Raw genomic sequence first — 21,174 nt, 5'->3', positions numbered from 1 at the left:
TGAGCTCGTGACAAACCAGAGCTCGCCAACGCTGCCCCGGAACCCCTCGTTGTATGCTTTCAGAAAGAGGCTCCAAAGACAACCCTTGGACCCTCTTTGTCTTGCAATCCATGCGGAAGCGCAGAGTGATCTTCAAAACCTCCGCCATGTCGCAGTCTCAGCAACAGTCCGCGCGCCAGCACGCACAAGCTCCTGACCCCACCCAACCATCGCCGTCCGACCGTCTGGAGGAGCTGCTGTCCGACTCGTCTTCGCGTTTGCAGGAAATCACCGACGACGACGAGTTTGAAGACATGGAGGAGGATTCTCCCAAGGGCGAGGTTGTGCCGGACCTCGTTGACCTCTCCGTAGAGCCAAAAGTCCCCGCTTTGTACTCTGCCTTGCCGCCGTTGGTCGACGGGCTGAAGACGAAATCCTCAGAAGACCAACGGGAAACCGTGGAGAAGATCTTGCCTTACCATACCGGGAACCCCTACAGCCGCAAGCTCAACTCGCACGGCATCCCGCATTTGCTCCGTCAAGAGCATCTCGACTATGCTATTGATGGATTGTCTGATTATCCGGCACCTTTTGTCGCGATGGATGCCAGTCGTCCGTGGATCCCGTACTGGAGTCTCTTCGCAATTGCCATTTTGGGAGGAGATACATCCGAGTTTCGTGAAGGGTGAGTTTGTTCCGGCATCTGAGAATTAGATCCCTGTTTGTGTTTCGCACAGTTACTTTCTGGAAGTAGTCTACATTTGCGCTGTTATACGCTGCGATCAAGACTTACCACTCCTGTCTTTTGGTTTTGACATGACAGCGTCAAACTCTGCCACATCCATTGTGGCCTGCCTACGTTGAGAGCTCTAACTATGTGTCACAGTGCTGTTCAGATGTACCGGCCACTGCAGAGCGCAACTGGTGGCTTCGGCGGAGGCCATGGCCAATCGCCCCATGTCATAGGATCATATGCCAGTGTCCTCGCTCTCGTCATTGTGGGCGGAGAGGAGGCTTACGACCTGATAGATCGCAAGGCCATGTCCGTGCCCCTGAATCTGTCATGTAGAACCTGGCTGAACTGAACCTATCCCACAGGTGGCACTTCCTTGGACGCATGAAACAAAATGACGGTGGCTTTACCGTCGCCGATGGGGGCGAGGAAGATGTGCGGTGAGCAAACAAACCGATGCTTCAGAACCCCGTCCCTTAACAGAGCGTATATGCTGACTTGTCCGACCCTTAAGCGGCGCGTACTGCGCTATGGTCATCATATCCCTGCTCAAGCTCCCGCTCGACCTGCCTCAGGACGCACCTGCCCGTGCTGCCGGCCTCATGTCCTTCACTGACCGGTTGCCTGAGTGGATATCAAGTTGTGAGTTCTGTTCTGGCCTTTACTTTCATTGTTCTCCGTGCAAATCACCGTATACCCACAAAAGGACAGCCCTGACGATCTCCCACAGGCCAAACCTTTGAAGGCGGCATTGGCGGTGCCCCAACCAATGAGGCCCATGGCGCCTACGCTTTCTGCGCACTGGCTTGCCTCTGCATACTGGGTGCGCCATTTGACATGCTCAACCGACACCTTGACCTGCCAGCGTTGATTCATTGGCTATCGTCGCGGCAGCAGGCGCCCGAGGGTGGCTTCGCCGGGCGCGCCAACAAGCTGGTCGATGGTTGCTACAACCACTGGGTCGGCGGATGTTGGGCGCTGGTGGAGGCGGCGCTACAAGTTCCAGGAACGACGGACAGGAGCGTCACCAAAGGCCTATGGAGCAGAGAAGGCATGGTGCGTTACATCCTATGCGCGTGCCAGGGAAAGAATGGTGGCTTGAGGGACAAACCTGGAAAGTGAGTGTTCCTTTTTCTTGCTTCCATTTTGCCGCCCACTTTCCAATCTCATCGTGGCATCGCTACGGGCGATGTTCCGACGGCTTCGAGGAACTTGAGTCAATTCAGTTACCCCTGGGCGTGAGGAGCGTTGCACTATCAGCTTGTTGGCAACCAGAAGCAACCCCTCAGGTGGACTACCTCCAAAGCCCAGCAAACCCCCAACGTGCAAATCTATCTCGTGAAGATAACGTGAGCTAATTTGCTCCCCTTTTCCCTTCGTCTTCAAAACAGGCCTGTCGATGGTTACCACAGTTGCTACAACCTCTCCGGCCTCAGCGCTGGTCAGTACCGCTACACATACGTCCCCCCTGAGACGGCCAACGCCTCCTCTAGCAACGGCGGAAGCAGCTTTTCGCCACCGCTCAATGCTGGCTTCTACTGGGCGGCTGAGGACGCGCCGGAGGACAGTGACCGTGTCTGGGACGAGGAGGACCGTGTTGGCAAGATCAACCCCGTGTACGTGCTCCCGGAAGGCGTAGCCGAGACGGCGAGAAGGTACTTTGAGGAGAAGGTTGGGTTCTGAGAGGTCTCGCCCTTCTGGGAAAGAGGTTAGAGCACGTGAACGAAAGGCGGCGCAAGGAGAGGGAGGAGGTTGACGCCAAGGATCCATGTACGGTTTCGAATGGATTGTGGCTTGTTTGAAAGTTTGGTCAGTGGCCTATGGGGAATGAAAGCGGTTGGCTAGGTTTTCCCTGTGAGGTTAAGTTCTTAGTGTGGGGGCAAAGTCGAGGTGGTGGTAGCAGAGTGAGGGGAAGGTAGTTTGAGAAGCGGTTCGTGTGCTGTGCGACTGGGCGGGAAAAGCATGCACGCGCGGGAATATGCACGAAGTAGCAGATAGGCGAGAAAAAATAGAGGTCGATCATCTGAGCTTGCTAGGAAAAAGAAAAGAGGGGAGCGAAGTGCCGCAGATCGACATGTCATTGTGTTTCGGCGGCGAGCCGCAACTTCACACTACGTAGATTCATCCGGACCAAGCACTTGCCTTCCCACTGTTTCCCACCTCTTTTTAGTTTTCTTTTTCTTCTGTCCTCTCAGTCTGATCCGAGCCCGTCCCACAAACAAGAGCCGTGTACCCGGTTCTCGCGTGCAGTCCGTCGGAACCCGATTCCCCACCATGCTCGCCCGCTGACCCAGCGCCCCGGCTGACTGCCGGCATCCCTTCCTTAGTTGGCCTCGTGGTACACGGTCATGACGCCCTGGATCCGGGGCTTCAGGAATGCCTTGATGGCCTTGTGGGCCTCGCAGTCGTCGTCGTAGAACTTCATGTCCTCGAGAGAGGCGAAGACGGTGTTGGCGGCGACGGTGAAGTCCTGGTTGCGGCCGGCCGGGTCCGGGATCACGGCATGGGCCTTGGCCGAGATGATGTAGGGTTTGGAGTCCTGCACGGCCGCCCGAACGAGACGCTGGTGAGCTGCCAAACGGTTTTCACGCAAGCGGGTGGAGATTGGAGGGGGGGTGGAAGGGCAAAGGGCGGACGGAATATGCTTTGGCGGGAAATGCAGGTGACGTGGGAGCTGGACATAGAGCTCGCGGCGCATGGCCGGGGCTGAAGCGGCCGTCCTCCCGGCGTGCTGGGAGAGACATGGCCCGAGAGGGCGGGTTAGGTCATACCTTCTTTGCGTCGGTGGAGAGGGTGGTGTATTTCTCCAGGATGGCGGAAACGTCGTCGGGGTTCGGGACCTTGAACAGGGTGATGCGATTGATGGGCTTCGCCATGGTGGTGTAACGCTGGTGGAGGAGGAGCGGGAAGCGGGAGCTGCGGAGCTGGTGACACAACGGCTTCTGAAGCTGGACGGAGCACAGCAGGAGTGACGCGGACGGCGGGCTGGCCGCTGCTGCTGGGAGCAGCGAGCCTTTCAATCCATTGCTGAGAAGGTTCATAGGCCTCGGATGGCGGGGCGTCTCACAGAGCGGAACCCCGCCGCAGTTCTCGGAGTTTGGTCAGCCCTGCTGCCGATCTGGCACAATTGGCGGGGACGTCATCGGCGCTGACAGAGGCTGTCGCTATCCGCGCGGCCGCGAAAAGCTGCTACATATCTCAGCTCCGGCCCCTCACCGCCCTTCGCGCGGCACGACATCCAGGTACCGGGCCGGGAGCCATTGGCGGTCGCGCTGCATTGCGAAGCGCCGGGCAGGGACCCCGCGTTCGCTGCGCGCGATCATGATTACCCGGCGATCCAGGCCGCGCGCTCAACGCCATGGCAATGCAGCGACGAGGCACGGCAGCTGCGGCCGGGCAGCGCCGAGCGCCACTGCGACGTCGCGGTGGCCGGGCGGGCCTCGCACAGCAACGCGGCTGGTCGCACACAAGCTCGCGCTCGCTCGGCGGCCACGGGCTCGCGGACGGCGTGGGCTGGCTGGCTGGTGCCGAATTCCAACGGCTCGACTCATGCCGGGCCGCTGACCCTTCGCCCGTTGCGGACGCGGGCGCATATAGTTCCACCTCGTCGCCCTCAAGCGCTGCCAACTCACTGTGCATGAAGCACGGCCGGCGGGCGACAAGGCTCTCCCAGCGGTACCACCAACCCGACGCCTGCTTGTCAAACCAACATCCCTGTGCGACTCGAGGGCCTTGACAAGCCACAAACACCTGCTTGCCATCAACGGCGCGCTCGCTTCTTCAGTGCAGCGGCCAGCTCTTGTGCACTGCATTAGTGAGCTCGACGATCGCAGTCCTCACGTACCTCGCGAATCACGCTACGCATGCAGCCCGGTGGCGACACCCCAGCCCGAGGCCTCTATCAAAACAGCCTACCACTGCCCGCTCTACTGGCGAAAACGCGCGCCAACACATCAAATATGGGTCGCGAATGCCCACAGAGCCTCAGCGAGCCCTGCAGGCCAATGCCCGAGGCGCTGCATATCCTCGCATGCCCGCTGCATCCCGCCTCCTGCAATAAAGCTCTCTGTGTCCCGCCTCTCGTTGGAAGAGTAGTCCCGTCCCCCCATTGCCCCTCGCCCTTGCCGCCCTCTCCATCACGAGCCCGTTGACCCTTCCAATCGCTGCTGTACCACGAGCCGACGAGAGCAAGCCACACCTCTGCTGCCATTGACGAGTCGGGACAAAGCTGCCAGCCATTGGCCTTCTGGAACCATGTTCTACATAATGTACCTGACCGGTAAGCTTAAATTGTTTTCTTTTGCCCTTCACCGCAAATCCTGACTGCCCACTCCCAGGCCTCTGCCAGCGCCGCCACTGGCCCGACCCGCTCTACGAGTGCTATCGCACCCGCCATGGCTATACCTGCACCGTCCGCGTCAACAACCGCGAGTACACAACCGACGCCGAGTACGAGTCGGACGAGCTCGCCCGCAACGCCGCCGCCACCCGCGCCTACATGATCTGCCGCAACTTCTCCGTCAACGACGGCATGTATCCCGGCCAGCGCCAGGGCCAGGGTGGCGTCATCCAGGGCCTTCCCGTGGCCATTGGCACCGGCCGCCGCAGCACCTACTCGTCGTCGTCCAACGACTACGACAGCGGCAGCGGCGGCAGCTCGCCCCGCAGCAGCGACTACGGCCTCGAGACCGAGAGCAGGCGGAGCAGCAAGAGCTCCTCCGGCAGCTGTTACTGCGGCCGCGGCACCTACGACCGGTGCTCGACGTGCTGGCGCTAGATGTCGATCCCCGGAAAAAGTAACCACCAAAAAAGAAAGGAGGAGATCCGCGAGGATTTCTTCAGACCTGTGCAATTCTCCGAGAAGAGCAACCTAACGACTTTATTCACGACCCGACCGACGGCTGTCCAAGACTTATTTTCTTCACGCCCTCTTGATGACCTTCTCACGACTGCATTCACGATTTTCATTCCCTGCCTCGTACTTGGGATTTACTGCCTGGCGCAACGAGTTTATCTTGATTTCCATCTCCAATTTTTGTCTCTTCGGGAAAAGCAGAGCCGCCTAAGGATTGGCTAGCAAGCGGCAAGCACTCCATGATACCAACACGACCGACGAGCCTTGGGCGGTTTGTAAATTGTTGTTCCATTTTCTGTTCCTTTCTCGCTTCTTCAAGCGACGAGGAATCCGCATCAAAGCATCACTGATTGAAATGGGAAATGGGAACATCGGCGGCCATATTGTTTTTCTCTTTTCCCTTTGTCTGTTTTCCTTTCTTGACAAAATCTCACGACATGATGATCATGAAGGACATGAGTCTCGTCGTTTGAGCGATCAAGTTCCCAGGCCCTTGTTTTTCGATTGTTTCTCCACCTGTCCCAATTGGCTGGAAATTTTCGTTTGTTTTTGGATCCGTAGTGGTCGGAAGGGGCTTGGGTCAGCAAAAATAGGCGTGCCCCAACGCTTCTTGTCCGCCATTCGAGAGTTATCTAGACGAGAAGACTGCTCAAGATCAAAAATCGATCTAGCCTTTCTCATCTAGGCTCTTTCAAAAAACCAATAGATTGAGGATTCACACCCACAATACCTACTTCCTACCTTGACTCATTCGTCGCGACTATTGAATTCCGGCCCTTGGATTACGGTCCAGGTAGAACGGCTTCCCTCACACTTACCAGGTTCATCCATGCAGCCTTTTCTGTACATATCTGAAGGTGCACGGACTGAGACGTGTCCAATAGATGTACCATTCGTTGTTGAGTAGGGTCATCTTGTTGGTCTGGGTTGGCGCGTTCTTAGAAGTGCGGTACGGCCCGCAACCTTACTTTACTCGCCACACACTATACCGATGGACGGCACGCAGACGCTAGTTACCTGGTGGCGCATGTTTAGTCCCATGGCTTGCAGGGTTGTTGCTTCAACCAGTGCAAGACCGTTGTGGGCGTGGTTTTGAGGTCTCAGGTTTTTCTGCAGAAGTGTTGGGTAGTGAATGCGAAGTGGGTGCAGTCCACCTCCTGCGTGATCATGAGCAATATGACGTAGAAACAACTCAAGTAGCACGAGTTCGAAGCGCTGTAGGCAGGAGATTTTGTGAATAAGAAAAATCCTTCCTTGGGACCCTTGCTTCTTGTGGAGTACAAGCTCAGCCCGCATTTTCCTGAACAGAGTTTCACATATTGTCGAGCTAAGCTTAGGACGTATAACATATATAGCTAACACGTAAGGAGTGCTTCATATATACTGTTGAGCATAGTATTGCAAGTTTATGTTAAGGCTGTTAAGGCCCTTGTTGAGGCGTTGAAGATACGCATAAGTTGAGCTTCTCTCCTCTTCCTTCTATCGTCCTCTCGGCGATCTCTGACCTCTTAGATGAAAGACCATTTACCCTTTTAGGGGGGGATTCCATCCATCGGATCGGCTTACATTTTTCTGGTCACCCCCCCTCCCCCATTATCTAAGTACGACTACAGCGGAGCCTGCCCATCAACAATGCCACCCGCAATATTAGCCAAGACCGGCTGGCCCTTCTGGGATAGCCTCAACCCCTTCAAGTGGGCCGACGCTTCCAAGAAGGAAGACGCGCCAGTCGCCCTCAGGGACCTTAAGCATCACCTTATAATGGACGGGCCCGACGCCGAGCCTTACGTCGCCACGACTATTCTCCCGCGCGCCCAGCCGGCACCGGAGTCGGAGCCTCAGTCTACCGAGGACGTCGCGGCCTTCTTCACCACAGGGCCCAACGCTGGCATGCCGGAGGCTTCGGGACAAAATGGAGACGAGGCTGATGTTAACTTGCTGCCGGCTCTACTGCGCCGGCAGGAGGGTTCTCCTTACAGTTTTTCCAGTGTTCAACTACCTCGGGCAGCGGAAGAGGAGCCGAAAAAGGAGGGTGGATTCAGGAGTCGGCTACAGGAAGAAGCTAAGCGTCGCTCAGTCGAAGAGAAAGGTCACGGCGATGAAGCCGCACTCGAAAGCTGGGTATATGGAGAAGAGCCGCGGGATGAAGGCGAGTGGGATGGGCGCGTCATGAAGGAAGCGTCCGTCATCAGGAATCAAGGTCCACCCGGAAGTGGCACGAATGAGACCGGAGTGATTCATCAAGACAAACAGTCAAATGATACTTCTCCGGGCGGCTATGATCTTCGACTTCCGGATTACGTGGGCGGCCATTGCGGACCTTTAGGAGTTTGGCGTGATGCGTGCCCCGAAGAGTACTTCCATGCGCTGGATGCGTATGGTAGTGGATCGGGGATAGTTATTGCCATTGTATCTCTTGGTGTCGCCTCGTCATTGGGTCTACTCGCGGTGTTGGGCACAGCGGTGGTTTGCGGGTGCAGAAAGAGAAGGAAAAAGAAGAAGGCGAAAACAGAGGCGGAAAGGACAGATGTAGAAGCAGTATGGCCTGGATCGAAGACCACAGGCAAGGCTGGATGACCTGTCCCGAAAGGAACAGGCGAACGTCCCTCTCTTGATCGGAGTTTCTTTTGTCGAGATGCTACACTCACTCCAACCCAGATTTCCTTTGTCAGCCAACCCTCCTTTGACATTTCCTTTGTAGGGGTCGAAATATTTGTACATAGGTAGTAAATAATAATGGATGGCGACCGTGCCTACACAGCGGAGATTGTGCTCTGAGATGGCCGCACAGCCTTCGGGTGCCATGGTGAGGGCTAACATGAGTTAGCAGCGAGGCGCGAGATTGTGATTCGTAAGCAGGATGGAAGAGTCGCGGAGTTGCGGCGTCGGGGGTTTGATAAGATGGCCGGAGATGGCCCGCTCGCGTGGCAACGATGACGGCCTGCAGCTCTGGAAGCCTACCGAACCTCCGTCAACCTCTCAATCACCCTCCTCGCTCAAGGTTGCCCCGTCCAAGCTGCAGCTTTCCCTCCAGAGCATGCCGTAATCCCGCCGCTCGCCGACTCTCCCAGCGGCCGCCCGCCGATAATAATACCGCCTTGTCTCCGCGCCCCGCGCAAGCTCCTGCTCCCAAGCTGCAATCGCGCCATCGTAGCCCGCCATGTTCCAAACCTTCACCGGCTCTTCGCGCCGCCCTCGTCAGGTCAACCTCTCCGGCCGTGTCTCCAACCCCTTCGCCCAGCTCGGTGCTGGCCAAGGCTCGCAATCCGCCGTCCAAAGCGCCCAGCAGGAGCGAGCCCAGCGTCAGCGCGAGCGTGACCGCCTCCACGCCGCCAGGATTATCCAGAAGACGTGGCGCGGCCATGCCTGCCGCCGAGCCTTGTACCACCAGATACGGCGGGATTGGGATGACTTGGAGAGCCAATGTAAGTATCTCGCCGCGAGCGTGCCTGCCAGGCTGACACCACCCCCCCACGCAGCCCAAGCCGACGCACCCTACCCCACCGAGGCCGATGCCTTCCTCCAGATCCAACGCCTTCTCCTCTTCGTGAACCTGCGCAATGAGGAAGACCACCGGAGACTCACCCGCTACTGCAACCGCGCCATGAAGTCGGAATTCACAGGGGGGCCTTGGCCCATGGCCTATTTGCGATTGGAGCAGGCAGTGCTGGGCACACTGACCCGCCAGGTGAATGCTATATCTGAGAGGATGAAGAAGACGGATAAGGCTGGAAAGGATGCCAAGAACACGGCTTCGTCAGTGCTTGAGGCTCCAGCTGTTTTGCCGTCGCTTGAAGCTTTGTGTTATTTGAACGAGTTGATACCCAAAGAGGCTGCTGTACTTTCCAACCTCTATTATCAAGCTATGGCTAGCGTCACGGCAGCGGCTTTTTCCACCGACTCCCCGCCAGGTATGTTAAAATTTAACCCTTTGATGAATGAGTGCTGACCTGTTTTGTTAGCGGGAGCTTCCGACCCGGAAGTGCAAAAGCAGGCCTTGTTCCGGGCAATCGTCGGTCCTCTCACGAAATTCCATGCCAATACTGAACTAGCATATGAAGCCTTCGCTGGCCACTATCTCCACATCGAGGCGTTGAGTTCTGGCGATGCCTACACCTGCGCCGCAACAACTGGACAGGAATGGTTGGATCAGCTGGCAGCCAGCCTGAATGTAAAGCTTCTTGCGCACTCTGTTGCCGAACTTGTGCGGACCTCAAGGATCGATAAATATGAGTTGAGCGTCGAGAGCCGCGTGCGCTTACTGGGCTGCTTCATCTACTGCCATAGGCACGCTCATAACTTCAGCAGCGCCCATGAGTACTCTTCTCAGAAAGACTTCGTCTCCGTAGTCTCGAACCTCCTCTCCTCTGTTGCTGACGATGTCACGCTTGATACTGCCAGCATTGGCGATGGCGACGATGAGAGCAGCTGGAAGAAACAACCCTACAAGCGCATAACTCTGGCACCCTTCCTGCAAGAGCAGATTACGTCACTTGTCGACGAGAGCAGCATTCGTGGTCTACTGGCGGATAGGTCGAGCGATTCGCTGGATGACGAGGCGAGAGAGCTCGCCAGCTACGCGCTGACTCTCATTCGCTTCTTCCCTCGTAGAGGCGATGAAATCCGCATGTGGCTTTATCTTGGCTCTAGCGACATTCGAAGCACTCCAGCCATCAAGTACTTCTGGCAGGCTGTCCGCGCCACCAGCGTAGTACAGAAAATCTCCAGAGACTCGAGAGCTGCGATTGAGTTATTGAAAGATAAGAAGAGCGCTCCTGCCGCTGACCGTTGGCAGGCGCCATCAATCTTGGACGACACTAACTCAGTGATCACTAAGGAGTGGCAAGTTATTCTGATTTTCTTAGAACTCTACATATTCGTCCTGAAAGTTATGGATGATGAGGAGTTCTTCTCGGGAGGCAACGTCATGGACATTGATAGTGGGTCAAGGTCATCGAGGACTCGGGAGAATGCTCTTCCTTTGAGTGATGTAAGAGACCTCACCGTTTTCCTCAAAAACCTAGGCTTCACCATGTACTTCAACGCGTCGGAGATTCTGGGAGATGACCAACGGGATACGTCATCCACCGGTGGGATTCGGGATTTCTTCAGACTATCATCAGCTCCAAACGAGGCCACGGAAACTACTCAGCAGGAGCGAAAGCCTGAACAACACGCGATAGGCGGTATTACGGGAATGAGCCTTGACTATGTTAAAGGACTTGTAACTGGACTGCTGCGGATGGTGTACGAGAGGGATTCGCGTCGCAAGTTTTTACCTAAGGATCACTGGCTGATGACGTCTCGTTTCGACATGGGTGGCTTTATTTCTGCCGTGGTCGAAGAAGAGGAGAACCGGAACAGACTTCAAGAGGAAGACGACGAAGATGCAGGTCAAGAGATGGATCAGGACATTGACGGTCTCGACATGAGCAGCGAGCGGCATCTGATCGGTACTCGACGGACTCAGCAGGCTCGGCACCTCGACAGGTTGCAGATGCAGCAAAGGAGAGCTAGCCGGAAGAGGTACCTGCAACTCGTGGCGCCGCGCCTGGAAATACTGCAAAACATGCCCTTTTTCATACCCTTCACAACCCGGGTACAGATATTCAGGGAGTTTGTACGTCTGGACCAGATCAAAAGGAGGCATGGCCGGATCGATCCCGACCAGTGGCGCATGGCTATGATTCACGAACTTCATTCGCGCGATCACATCGACAGGCATCACGCCAAAATCAGACGCCAGCACGAGTTTGACGATGCGTTTGAGCAGTTCTACGGACTTGGCGAGCAGCTAAAGGAACCGATTCAAATTACCTTCGTGGACCAGTTCGATACGGTTGAAGCTGGCATTGATGGAGGTGGCGTTACGAAAGAATTCCTAACCAGCGTGACTAGCCAGGCGTTTGCACCGACACCAACCGGCATCAACATGTTCGTGGAAAATGAGGCGCATCTACTTTATCCCAACCCGTCGGCAGTGGAGCACCAGAAGGAGATACTGCGTGAAGTAGGAGTGAAGGAGGGATCAAGTCTTTGGACCGAGCAACTACGGAACCTCCTCGATCGGTACGAGTTCCTTGGACGCATCGTTGGCAAATGCCTTTACGAAGGGATTCTTGTGGATATCAACTTTGCTCCGTTCTTCCTGCTCAAATGGGCTCTAACTGGTGGTTTGAACTCTGCTACCAAAGAGTCGGGTTACCGCGCGAATCTCAATGACCTCCGCGACCTCGACGAGGATCTCTACCAGGGACTCCTCAAACTGAAGAACTATCCTGGCAACGTCGAAGAAGACTTGTCCCTCTACTTCACCATTACTGACGTCATCCGCACCGACCCTATAACGGGCAAGCAGACGACCGTCACCAAAGAACTTTTGAAGGATGGCGCCAACACCCCAGTCACGGACCGGAACCGGCTTGTCTATATATCTCTCGTCGCGCGCCATCGTCTCCAAGTGCAGCCAGCCATGCAGACCGGAGCCTTCCTCCGTGGCCTCTCAGCAATGATCTCGCCGTCTTGGCTCAGCATGTTCAACCAGTCGGAGCTCCAGACGCTCATCGGCGGCACTTCGAGCAGCATCGACGTGGCCGACTTGCGGCGCAACACGCAGTACGGCGGTCTCTACGTCATCGGCGACGACGGCCTGGAGCACCCGAGCGTCCAGCTCTTCTGGCGCGTCATGGAGAGCTTGTCCGACGAGAACAGGCGCGCCGTGCTCAAGTTCGTGACGAGCACGCCGCGCGCGCCGCTGCTCGGCTTTGGCAGCCTGAACCCCAGGTTCAGCATCAGGGATGCCGGTAACGACATGACCAGGCTGCCCAGCACGAGCACGTGCGTGAATTTGCTGAAGCTGCCGTTGTACAAGGATGAAAATACGTTGAGGGAGAAGTTGCTGTACGCAGTAAACTCCGGGGCCGGGTTCGATTTGTCGTAATTTGGCATGGGGGCATGATGGTTTTCTCAGCGGGTCTAAGATGGACCCCCTTTCATTTTCATATTCGTGTCGAATGAGACAGTTCTAGGTGAGCTTTATAGCATAAGCTCTCTCACTTTGGGGTACTTGTGGGGAGGAATTTTCATCATCGGTGGGTGAGGGGGTTTAATTATTTCAGCGTGCGTCGAAATAGACCATAGGCTTTTCAGAGATTTGCATAAACTTGCGCAGAGCAAAAAAAAAAATGCAATGTCTACATTATTCCCGCTTTTGAATACCGGGACGACGTCAATGTGGGAGAGTTGCTGACGGAAGTTCCTGAGCTTGTCTGGCCTGGATGACTCACCCGGCCATTCATAGCGGTTGCATCAACCTTTGGCAGCGCCGTTGGCGCTGAAGCCCCTACGGACCCAAAACCGTTTGTCCCATTAGATGCGGGAACGAGTGCGGGCGTCAACGGCGCGGCGAAGCCATGTCTGCAAGGCATGGTGGGCCAATCAGGGAAGGTGCATTTGTAGCACTTGCAGTTGTCGCGTGCTTATCTGCTTACCGGTTTAGGCTACTCGATGCGGGGAGTGAGGGCAGAGTGGGGTAACGACCTCGATCCTTTCGCCAGTCCGTCCGCTTTGGTACCAGGCCAGATTGTAGACTGAGGGAAGAGACTTGTGATCCTGCTGCGTGTTATGACTCCTTATTGCCCTTCGGCTGTACGACCTTTTGGAGGATCTTAGGTCCGCAAGCGGTGTGTGTTGCTGGTATAAAGTTGAGGTCGACACCGTGGAAAGAGGTCACAGAAGACACGGCTTTCGAGACTCATCTGTTTGGGAGACGTGGTTTGCTTGTTCCGGAAATCCCTTGGTGTATATCGGAGAATCAGAAACCGCTGCTCAAGATGGGAGAAGCATACGCCCAAGAGTCGTATTCCAAGTTCAATCGGCACAAGGAGAGAGGTACGTTCATGCTTGGTTCCAAATATTGTCTACAGTACCTTCTGATTCCTTCCATATTACTCACACCTCTTTCCCATCCTTTTATGCGAGCCTCAGCCAAACTGACCAAACTTTGCTTGCTCCTCTAGGAACCTACGATGCCGAAACAATCCACAACATCATCAATACAACCAGCGTCCTGCACGTCTCCTTCACGGACCCCGCCTCACCGTTTCCCGTCGTGCTGCCCATGATCGGCCAGGTCGGCCAGTACGCTGAGGACACCGAGCCGCACCTCTACCTACATGGCTACGTGTCGAGTCGGATCATGAAGGTGACGTCGTCGTCGTCGAACAACGACAACAGCGAGGATGAACCCCAAGGGCTCCCCATGACCGTCGCCGCGACCAAAGTCGACGGCTTCGTCCTCGCCCTGTCGCCCTTCAGCCACAGCTACAACTACCGCTCCGCCCTCGTCTTCGGCCACGCCACGCTGCTGCCGTCGTCGGATGACCCGGAGACGCTCTGGGCCATGGAGCTCATCACGGATTCGGTCGTGCCTGAGAGGTGAGTGATTTGATATTTCCCCCGCTTCACTCCTTTCCCCCCCGCGTCCCCTCCTCCCATCAAAACAACAGGCGTACAACACACACACTCACGCAAAAGGGAACAAAACCAGATGGCAACACACCCGCGTGCCCCCCACCCCATCCGAGCTCACGTCGACGCGCATCATCAAACTCCGCATCGCGTCGGCGACGGCAAAGGTGCGCGTCGGGCCCGCCAGCTCCGAGCGGCGCGACCTCAAGGACCCGGACGTCGCGGGAAAGATCTGGCAGGGCGTGGTGCCCGTGTGGGAGCATTTCGGGGAGCCGGTGACGACGATCGAGGCGAAGGCGGCGGGCGGAGGGGTGGCGGTGGTGCCCGAGCATGTGCGTCGGTTCGTCGAGGCGGAGAATGCGAATGCGGAGGAGTATGCGGTGGGGGCGGCGACGGCGACGGAGAAGCAGGGAAAAGAGGAGGAGGGGGAGGAGGAGGATTGAGTGCGTAGTAGATGCGATGGGGAGGGGCCGGAGAGTGCGAGGACGTTGTATGAGACATGGACTTCAGTGGGCCGTTCTGGCCCTTCTTCTCCTTTGCTTTTGGAGCGTAGGCGGAGTCGCAAACGACGGTTATTATCCCCTGGCAGAACGAGGCGGGGAAGACGAGGAGGAGGAGTGTCTGTAATGCAAAAAAGTGAGAGACGAAAAAAGGGCAAAACTGAACCCCGCTACATGCGGGTTAAGCTCAGAAAGACTCTTTGGGACCGTCTTTTTTGTCTTCCCTAGCCCGTTTTCGAACCTTCGACCTCTTTATATTACCCACAGAGGACGGGTGGAAACTTGGACTGCCCTACATAAACCTTCAGGCTCTCATTTAACCAAGCACCACCTCTTCGAGCGTGACTAGCATGCCGGAATGGCTGACTGAGCGGCTTATATATCGACACTCCTCATACCTGCGGGACATATTAGCTAGTCCCGAGACAAGCGTAACGATTGCAGGGAAGCGAGTTCATGGCCGTGGGGGAGTTGTTGGTGGAGGATGTGGAAAATGTCGCTGTTCTGGCTTCCCTTTACCTCCCTTTATCTTTTTTTTTATTAAGCGTTGCAGCCGACTCTTTCTCTTTTCGGTTTCATCAAGATAAATGTACATATGAACCAAATTTTCAGTCTCTGAAAGTCAATAGTCCTTTTTATTTTTTTTTCTTAACTTGTAATCCAACGTTATTAAGTCATTTCCATCTCCATAGAACAGAAACTGGCCAACCTAAAGAACCACGATACTTCCTTCCCATCGACCAAAATCAGGAGGCAACCCTATCCATGATGACGGCGCCAGGGTCCTTGGTCGTGTTGTCGCCCCAATCGGCGCGCCAGCCGTTCTCCTCGAGGTAGCGACGCCAGGCGTCGTCCTCGTCCTCGAGGCGGGTGCTGACGTCCGGGATGACGAACCAGGCGATGAGGGCGCCGAGCACGGCGAAGGCGGCACCGATCAGGAAGGTGGCCTGGTCGGCTTTGCTCTCGTCGGCCCACGACTTGAGGATGGCGCTGAAGACCTGGGTGCCGATGGCGGCGCCCGCCTTGGAGAAGGCGGCGACGAGGCCCATCATCTGCCCGCGGATCGACGTGGGGAAGCACTCGGACGCGGTGAGGACGACAGTGCTGGTTTTGATGTGTCAGCTGGGAGGTCGATAAAGACTATGAAGTAGGAATAGGGGTCGGAGGTAAAAGTGATGGAGAAATCAAAATGCTCACCTTCCAGGACCAACTTCTCCCAGCGTCAGGAACAGGCCGTAAAGGACGACAAACAGGGGAAACACGCTCTGGATCTGCTTGTTCGCGCCACCCAAGATGAAGCCCAGGCCGGCCTGGAGGGCGAAGCCTAGGCACATGGTCTGCCTGCGGCCGATCTTGTCGGACAGGTAGCCGCCGAGGAAAGGACCGGGGATGTAGAAGCAGTTGATGACGACGCCCCAGCCCAGACTCTTGACCAGCGAGTCGGAAGCATTCACGCGGGAGGTCACGGTCGAAGAGAAGATGCCGAAGGGGATGCTGACGTAGTTGTATAGGAACCAGGTGGCGGAGCAGCCGCAGAAGGCGCGCCAGTAGCGGCGGAAGGCCAGCACGTAGGGCACGCGCTGGCGACGCATGGCGCTGCGGCGGTAGGCCGTCGACACGGCCATGCGGATGCGGAACCAGAAGATGGACACGGGCGGCACCAGGCCCAGGGCGAACGAGGTGCGCCACACGATACCGTACTTGCCCTCCTGGCCGTGCGTGCAGAGCAGCAGCAGCAGCGGCACCAGCCCGCCGAAGACGTAGCCCAGCGACGCCGACAGGTCCGCCAGCATGGCGAACATGAAGCCGCGGTGCTTGCGCAGCGCCTTGTTCTCGTCCGTGGCTTCGGTTGCGCCCGCTCCCGACACGGGGTACTCACCGCCCGCTCCGACGCCCGCGATGCCGCGCGCGATGATGAGCATCCAGAACATGCCCTTTTCGGACGTGCCCGATGCGCCAGCGGAGAGGGCGATACCGAGTACAAGCAGGATGGTGGTGGCGACGGCTCCCGTCTTGCGGCCAAACTGGTCGACGACGCCGCCGAAAAGAAGCATACCAATAATCATGCCGATTAGGAAAGCATTGCTGAGACGGGTGTAGATGTCGTTCGTCAAAGAATCCGGGTAAATAACAGCGAGGAGCAGTTCAACATTGCCAATGACAGCGGCATTGCTACGAGGAATTAGAAAGTGTTTTTGAACAGTGAAGTCGAATCGCAATGCAGAAGTTTCCACACGCTGTTGAACTCAAGGGTTGGAGAAAATGCGCTGAGGTGAAGGTGTGGGAACGGAGACTCACTATCCATCCGAGCCAATTGCAAGACCGGAATACAGAATCATCAACCAGACCGAGACTTTGCTGTAGTAGGACTTCTCAACGTCGCCCGTCTCGGCGTCGACCTCGGCCACAGAAGCGTCATGTTGCTTTTTCTCCTCAATGGTATCCCCACCTTCCAAGCTCTTGTCCTGAGGTTGAGAGATGGCATCGACGTCCTTTGACTGCGCCATTTTGGTTGGCGAGAGACGGCCGACGCGGAACTGAACTGTGGCCGACAAACAAAACTGCCTGGCGGACTAGAAGACCGAGAAAAGGGAGCCAGAAATGCGGCCTCCCGCCAGGATAAAAACCCCCGGCTTTATCATCTTGGCGGTTTCCTAGCAGGTTTGTCGGCTTGTACCGCAGGCGGCTCAGGCGCGCTTCGCCGGGTTGCCGTCGAGTCTCCCGGACTTGTTGCAGCAGTTCAGGATATTCTCCGGGGGGTCGCCGATCCGGCGAGGGGAAAGTGGGGGATACCCTTGCAGATAAGCCGACGGCTGGTGTGACGGATTAAACTGCTTCGGCGGGGAAGTGCCGTTGCCGACCGCTACCTCCCGCTACCACCTACAATAACATCTCAACTGCCGGGGCTGCGTGCATGTGGCTTGTCTCGTTTATCTCCTTCCATTGAACCTCGATCGAGCACCCATTGGACGAAGATGAAGGGCGGCATCCTCGAAGGGCAGCAGCCGCACGCCACCGCGCCACGCACCACGCGTACCCGGCGATCTTACCTGAAGTTGTTGACCGCCCTGTTTGTTGCAGCGCTGTATGCACGCTTTTTCTATGTCAGTACACCATTCGAGAGAAACAATCCCGTTGAGATAGACAGTGAAGTCTGACATTGAGATAAGACCCGCCATAGCCACGCCCACAAGGTCGCTCGTGTGCAGAAATGCTCCATCTCCAACCTGCACTCCGACCTTTCTTTCCTGGATGTCTCGCCGATCACCGCCGATGAATTCATCGCGCGTCGCGATAACCTCGCGCGGGCACTCCACGCAGACGGAGTAGATGCGTTAGTAGACCCTCATCCCATATTTCGCCCCTGTCATTTATATTTTCTCTTTTGTGTCTTTTGGTCAAAAGAAGAATTAAAAACTGATCAAACGGCGCTCCAGGTTCGTTCTTGAGCCAGGCTACACCTTCCAGTACTACGGCAACATCAGCCAGCAGGACTGGGAGCCATGGGAGCCGGAAGAGCGGCCGATGCTGATGATCGTCGAGCCCGTCCACAACTCGTCGACGGGCACCATCGTGGCCAAGACGTCCTTCCTCTCCCCGGCCTTCGAGGAGGGCCGCGTGCGCATGCTGGGCATCCCCGCGAAGGGCGAGCTCGACATCGTCACCTGGGAGGAGCACTGGAACCCCTACCGCACCCTGCGCGAGAGCCGCCTGTTCGTCGGCCGCGAGAACGTGACGCTCATGGTCGACGAGGAGATGCGCGATTACATCGTGCGCGGCCTGCAGTCCAACGGCTTCGAGACGCTGGGCTTGGCCGGTGAGGTCGAGGCCGTCAGGCAGATCAAGACGCCCGCCGAAATCGAGCTGATCAGGGCGGTGAACACGGGCACTGTCGAGGCCGTCAGGGCGATGAGGCCTTGTGAGTTTCCCCAAGATTATGCTCATCGAGACTGTTGTTGACTTGATGATACCAGGCCTTGTCCCGGGATTGATCGAAGATGAGGTAATGGCGATTCTGGACAACTCGTTGCTGTCCATTGGCTTTTCGCTCTTCTTCGATATTGTGCTGTTCGAGGAGAACGGTGCTCTGCCACATGGTGGTTTCGTGACGGGCGGGAAGGTGCTGAAGGAGGACTCTGTCGTGCTTATTGACGTCGGGTAAGCTTTTCGCAGCAGCCAGCTTCAATCAGGCTTCAGCCGGACTAACCTGAACGCGCAGAGCACACTACCTCGGATACTCCTCAGACATCTGCCGCAGCTTCTTCATTCCAACATGGAAAGAGCGATCGCTCTGGGAGAAGGCTGCATCCATCTTGACTTTCTCCAAGCCCTGCTCCTCCTCGGCAAAGATTGACTCTGATCTGTATGCTGAGAAGTTGAAGGTCTGGGACATCGTGCTCGAGGCTCAGACAGAGTCGGCCAAGATGTTCAAGCCTAACAACAGCGCCGCCAGCGTCGACATTGCCGCGAGGAAGGTCATCTCCGACGCCGGCTACGGTGAGATGTTCACTCACCGCGTTGGTCATGGCATTGGCATCAAAGGTGAGTCGCAGACTCCGAGAGGCTTCCAAATACCCGAGACTGACGAGTTTGTAGCCCACGAATCCCCCTACCTCAATAAGGGCAACCACGACGTCCTGCTGAGGCCCGGCATGACCTTCACGTCGGAGCCGGGCATCTACATGCTCAACAAGTTTGGTGTCAGGCATGAAGATATCTATGCCGTCACCGAGGATGGAGAGGCCGAATTGCTCACTGGAAAGCGCGCAGTCAGCCCTTGGGAACCTTGAAATGACACCATGAAACCGTGATGCAAAAGTTGAACAAAAAAAAAGCATTTGTATGACTAAATGTATGGCTTCTGACGAAGAAACTAAAAAAGGAGAAAGAAATATACTGGGACCTGTCCAATCTGCTCGTGATGGTCACTGTATAAAAATGACTGAATGTTTAAAGATCTCAAGAAAGGTCATCATCTCGAATGTAAGAAGGAAGTAAGAGAGATAAGAAGCAGGCCCCGTCCAGCGAGGGCCTAAAACTTTTCAAAAAAGAGCACTTACTCTACTCTTGGGTATCTGGCGGCAAATACGCATCCCGCGCCCTCCCTCCAGCACCAGCACCAGAGTCTCCTCCCCTTTCCCGCGGGGCCCCTCCGCCTGGATTGACCAGCCTCCACACCCAATCCTTCACGTTGACCACCTTCTCCACACCCGTCAGTCCTGCAGCCCTGTCCCGCCCATTCCTGACCAACAGCTCGATCCTAGTCTGATTCTTCTGGATGCTCTTCCTCAAGCTGTACCCGAACACGCGATCCCTGAACGTATCCAGCGCCACGTTTTCGACCAGCACGACGTCCTGCACCCTCAGGCTCTTCAGCGCCTCCCTCAACGGCTCCTTCGGCGGCTGATTCTTTCTTTTCTCCTTTCCTCCCTGCCCCTCTTGGCTTTCTTCGTCCGCCTCGTGCGCGAACCAGAACGAAACCTTCAGCCCTGTGGCCGTCTCGTCGCCGACCAACAGCTCGATCAGATCCCTCAGCAACCCGCCACGCGTGCGCACCGCCCGCGGCGGCAGGATGGCGATGACGCCCACTAGCAGGTTGACGACGACCGTCTGCGGGACGATGCGCTGCAGGTGCGAGGCTGAGGGGATGTCCTTGAGCGCCGTGATGTGCCGGGGGAGGCGGGCATCTGGGAGCAGTTCGCTGTGGAGCTCGGAGCGGGAATAATCGAAACTGTCGCCATCCAAGGACGAGATGTTGGTGTTGAACGAGTGGTCGAAGCTGAGCATGGTAGTCTCGATGTCTAGCTCGGTCGGGTCTAGGGCGAGCTGCGAGGAGTGCATGTCGTCGTGGACGGCGATGGAGTGCTCGATGAAGTCGTCGTCTTGGGTGGCATCATCTTGCTGTCTTTGTGGTGGAGAAGGGGACCAGGCAGCGTGCCTTTTCGTTGCATCGTTGTGAGAAGGTGGTGTTCCTTCGTCAGATGGCTGGCTGCTGAAGGCAAAAGAGTGCTCGGCGTCGGCGAAAGCTGGTGCGTACAGAAAGTCTTTTCGTAGAGGACTCTCCTGCGTGAAACCGGTGCGCAGATGAGCATCCCGTGAGGTTGAGATGATTCGCCATTTCGAGCCTGCCGCGTTCCCCGGCTCTTCTTCCTCTTCGCTGCCCGCGAACTGCCTATTCAAGAAGCGGCGCACGGCCGGCGTCCAATCATTGAGCAGAGCGCTTTCGTCCCAAGAAAGCTTCGCCGGGTCCGGGGCGCCGGTGAGCAGCTTGACGCGTTTTGCAGGCCGCGCCGCTGCGTCAGCAGCAGTGCGCATGGCGTCGGCGGAGGTGGACATGGCGCAATGCTAACGCGGAAAGACGAGTCGTATGCTGTCGCATGCTGCTTACGCTGTCCGGACGAGAGGCCCCAGCGCTCGGGGTTCGGTGTCGGCGGAGAACGGGGATTGTGGCCTTTTCGCTGCACGCTGATAGGGGCGAGGGAGATCGGCTCAGGCATTGCAACGCCTCGGCCTCGGTGATAACCGCACAATCAGCGAATTGCCAGCCAGGCAACCTCGACCTGAACTGCTGCGCAGCTGCAAGTCAAGAGCAAAAGACAGGTCGCCGGCGGACTATTCGGACGAAACAAAAAAGCGCG

The 21,174-nt window shown here is 56.6% G+C and overlaps 9 protein-coding genes across 9 annotated transcripts; 6 read left to right on the top strand and 3 right to left on the bottom strand.

Moving 5' to 3' along the window:
- Positions 1-110: 110 nt before the first annotated feature.
- Positions 111-2,395, top strand: LTHEOB_7858 (Farnesyltransferase beta subunit Ram1; the record flags this gene model as incomplete). Its single annotated transcript, XM_035517270.1, has 7 exons — positions 111-664; positions 866-1,021; positions 1,078-1,152; positions 1,227-1,354; positions 1,443-1,830; positions 2,002-2,061; positions 2,125-2,395. 7 exons carry the CDS (start codon positions 111-113, stop codon positions 2,393-2,395), a joined length of 1,632 nt encoding a protein of 543 aa, XP_035370877.1.
- A 640-nt stretch (positions 2,396-3,035) lies between these two features.
- LTHEOB_7857 (Stress responsive a b barrel domain protein) lies at positions 3,036-3,753 on the bottom strand (the record flags this gene model as incomplete). The annotated part of the gene is made up of 2 exons (XM_035517269.1): positions 3,036-3,275; positions 3,484-3,753. 2 exons carry the CDS (start codon positions 3,751-3,753, stop codon positions 3,036-3,038), a joined length of 510 nt encoding a protein of 169 aa, XP_035370876.1.
- A 1,213-nt stretch (positions 3,754-4,966) lies between these two features.
- LTHEOB_7856 (Double-stranded RNA-binding protein) lies at positions 4,967-5,489 on the top strand (the record flags this gene model as incomplete). The annotated part of the gene is made up of 2 exons (XM_035517268.1): positions 4,967-4,991; positions 5,050-5,489. The coding sequence occupies 2 exons, from the start codon at positions 4,967-4,969 to the stop codon at positions 5,487-5,489; spliced, it is 465 nt and encodes a 154-aa protein (XP_035370875.1).
- Positions 5,490-7,199: 1,710 nt separating this feature from the next.
- On the top strand, positions 7,200-7,893 carry LTHEOB_7855 (Methyltransferase type 11; the record flags this gene model as incomplete). Its single annotated transcript, XM_035517267.1, has 2 exons — positions 7,200-7,747; positions 7,821-7,893. The coding sequence occupies 2 exons, from the start codon at positions 7,200-7,202 to the stop codon at positions 7,891-7,893; spliced, it is 621 nt and encodes a 206-aa protein (XP_035370874.1).
- Positions 7,894-8,727: 834 nt separating this feature from the next.
- On the top strand, positions 8,728-12,507 carry LTHEOB_7854 (IQ and HECT domain protein; the record flags this gene model as incomplete). The annotated part of the gene is made up of 3 exons (XM_035517266.1): positions 8,728-8,992; positions 9,047-9,478; positions 9,530-12,507. The coding sequence occupies 3 exons, from the start codon at positions 8,728-8,730 to the stop codon at positions 12,505-12,507; spliced, it is 3,675 nt and encodes a 1,224-aa protein (XP_035370873.1).
- An 892-nt stretch (positions 12,508-13,399) lies between these two features.
- Positions 13,400-14,479, top strand: LTHEOB_7853 (FMN-binding split barrel-related protein; the record flags this gene model as incomplete). Its single annotated transcript, XM_035517265.1, has 3 exons — positions 13,400-13,457; positions 13,586-14,003; positions 14,116-14,479. The coding sequence occupies 3 exons, from the start codon at positions 13,400-13,402 to the stop codon at positions 14,477-14,479; spliced, it is 840 nt and encodes a 279-aa protein (XP_035370872.1).
- An 803-nt stretch (positions 14,480-15,282) lies between these two features.
- Positions 15,283-17,043, bottom strand: LTHEOB_7852 (Metabolite transporter; the record flags this gene model as incomplete). The annotated part of the gene is made up of 3 exons (XM_035517264.1): positions 15,283-15,640; positions 15,734-16,708; positions 16,835-17,043. The coding sequence occupies 3 exons, from the start codon at positions 17,041-17,043 to the stop codon at positions 15,283-15,285; spliced, it is 1,542 nt and encodes a 513-aa protein (XP_035370871.1).
- Positions 17,044-17,511: 468 nt separating this feature from the next.
- Positions 17,512-19,326, top strand: LTHEOB_7851 (Aminopeptidase y; the record flags this gene model as incomplete). Its single annotated transcript, XM_035517263.1, has 6 exons — positions 17,512-17,640; positions 17,707-17,870; positions 17,974-18,455; positions 18,511-18,694; positions 18,756-19,078; positions 19,133-19,326. The coding sequence occupies 6 exons, from the start codon at positions 17,512-17,514 to the stop codon at positions 19,324-19,326; spliced, it is 1,476 nt and encodes a 491-aa protein (XP_035370870.1).
- Positions 19,327-19,597: 271 nt separating this feature from the next.
- Positions 19,598-20,872, bottom strand: LTHEOB_7850 (uncharacterized protein; the record flags this gene model as incomplete). The annotated part of the gene is made up of 1 exon (XM_035517262.1): positions 19,598-20,872. The coding sequence occupies one exon, from the start codon at positions 20,870-20,872 to the stop codon at positions 19,598-19,600; it is 1,275 nt and encodes a 424-aa protein (XP_035370869.1).
- Between the last annotated feature and the right edge of the window lie 302 nt (positions 20,873-21,174).

This window comes from Lasiodiplodia theobromae (genome assembly GCF_012971845.1).
Source record: "Lasiodiplodia theobromae strain AM2As chromosome Unknown scaffold_24, whole genome shotgun sequence".
In the NCBI taxonomy this organism is placed as follows: domain Eukaryota; kingdom Fungi; phylum Ascomycota; class Dothideomycetes; order Botryosphaeriales; family Botryosphaeriaceae; genus Lasiodiplodia; species Lasiodiplodia theobromae.
Note: the sequence above shows the minus strand (reverse complement) of the source record. Positions and strands in the feature narration are given on the sequence as shown.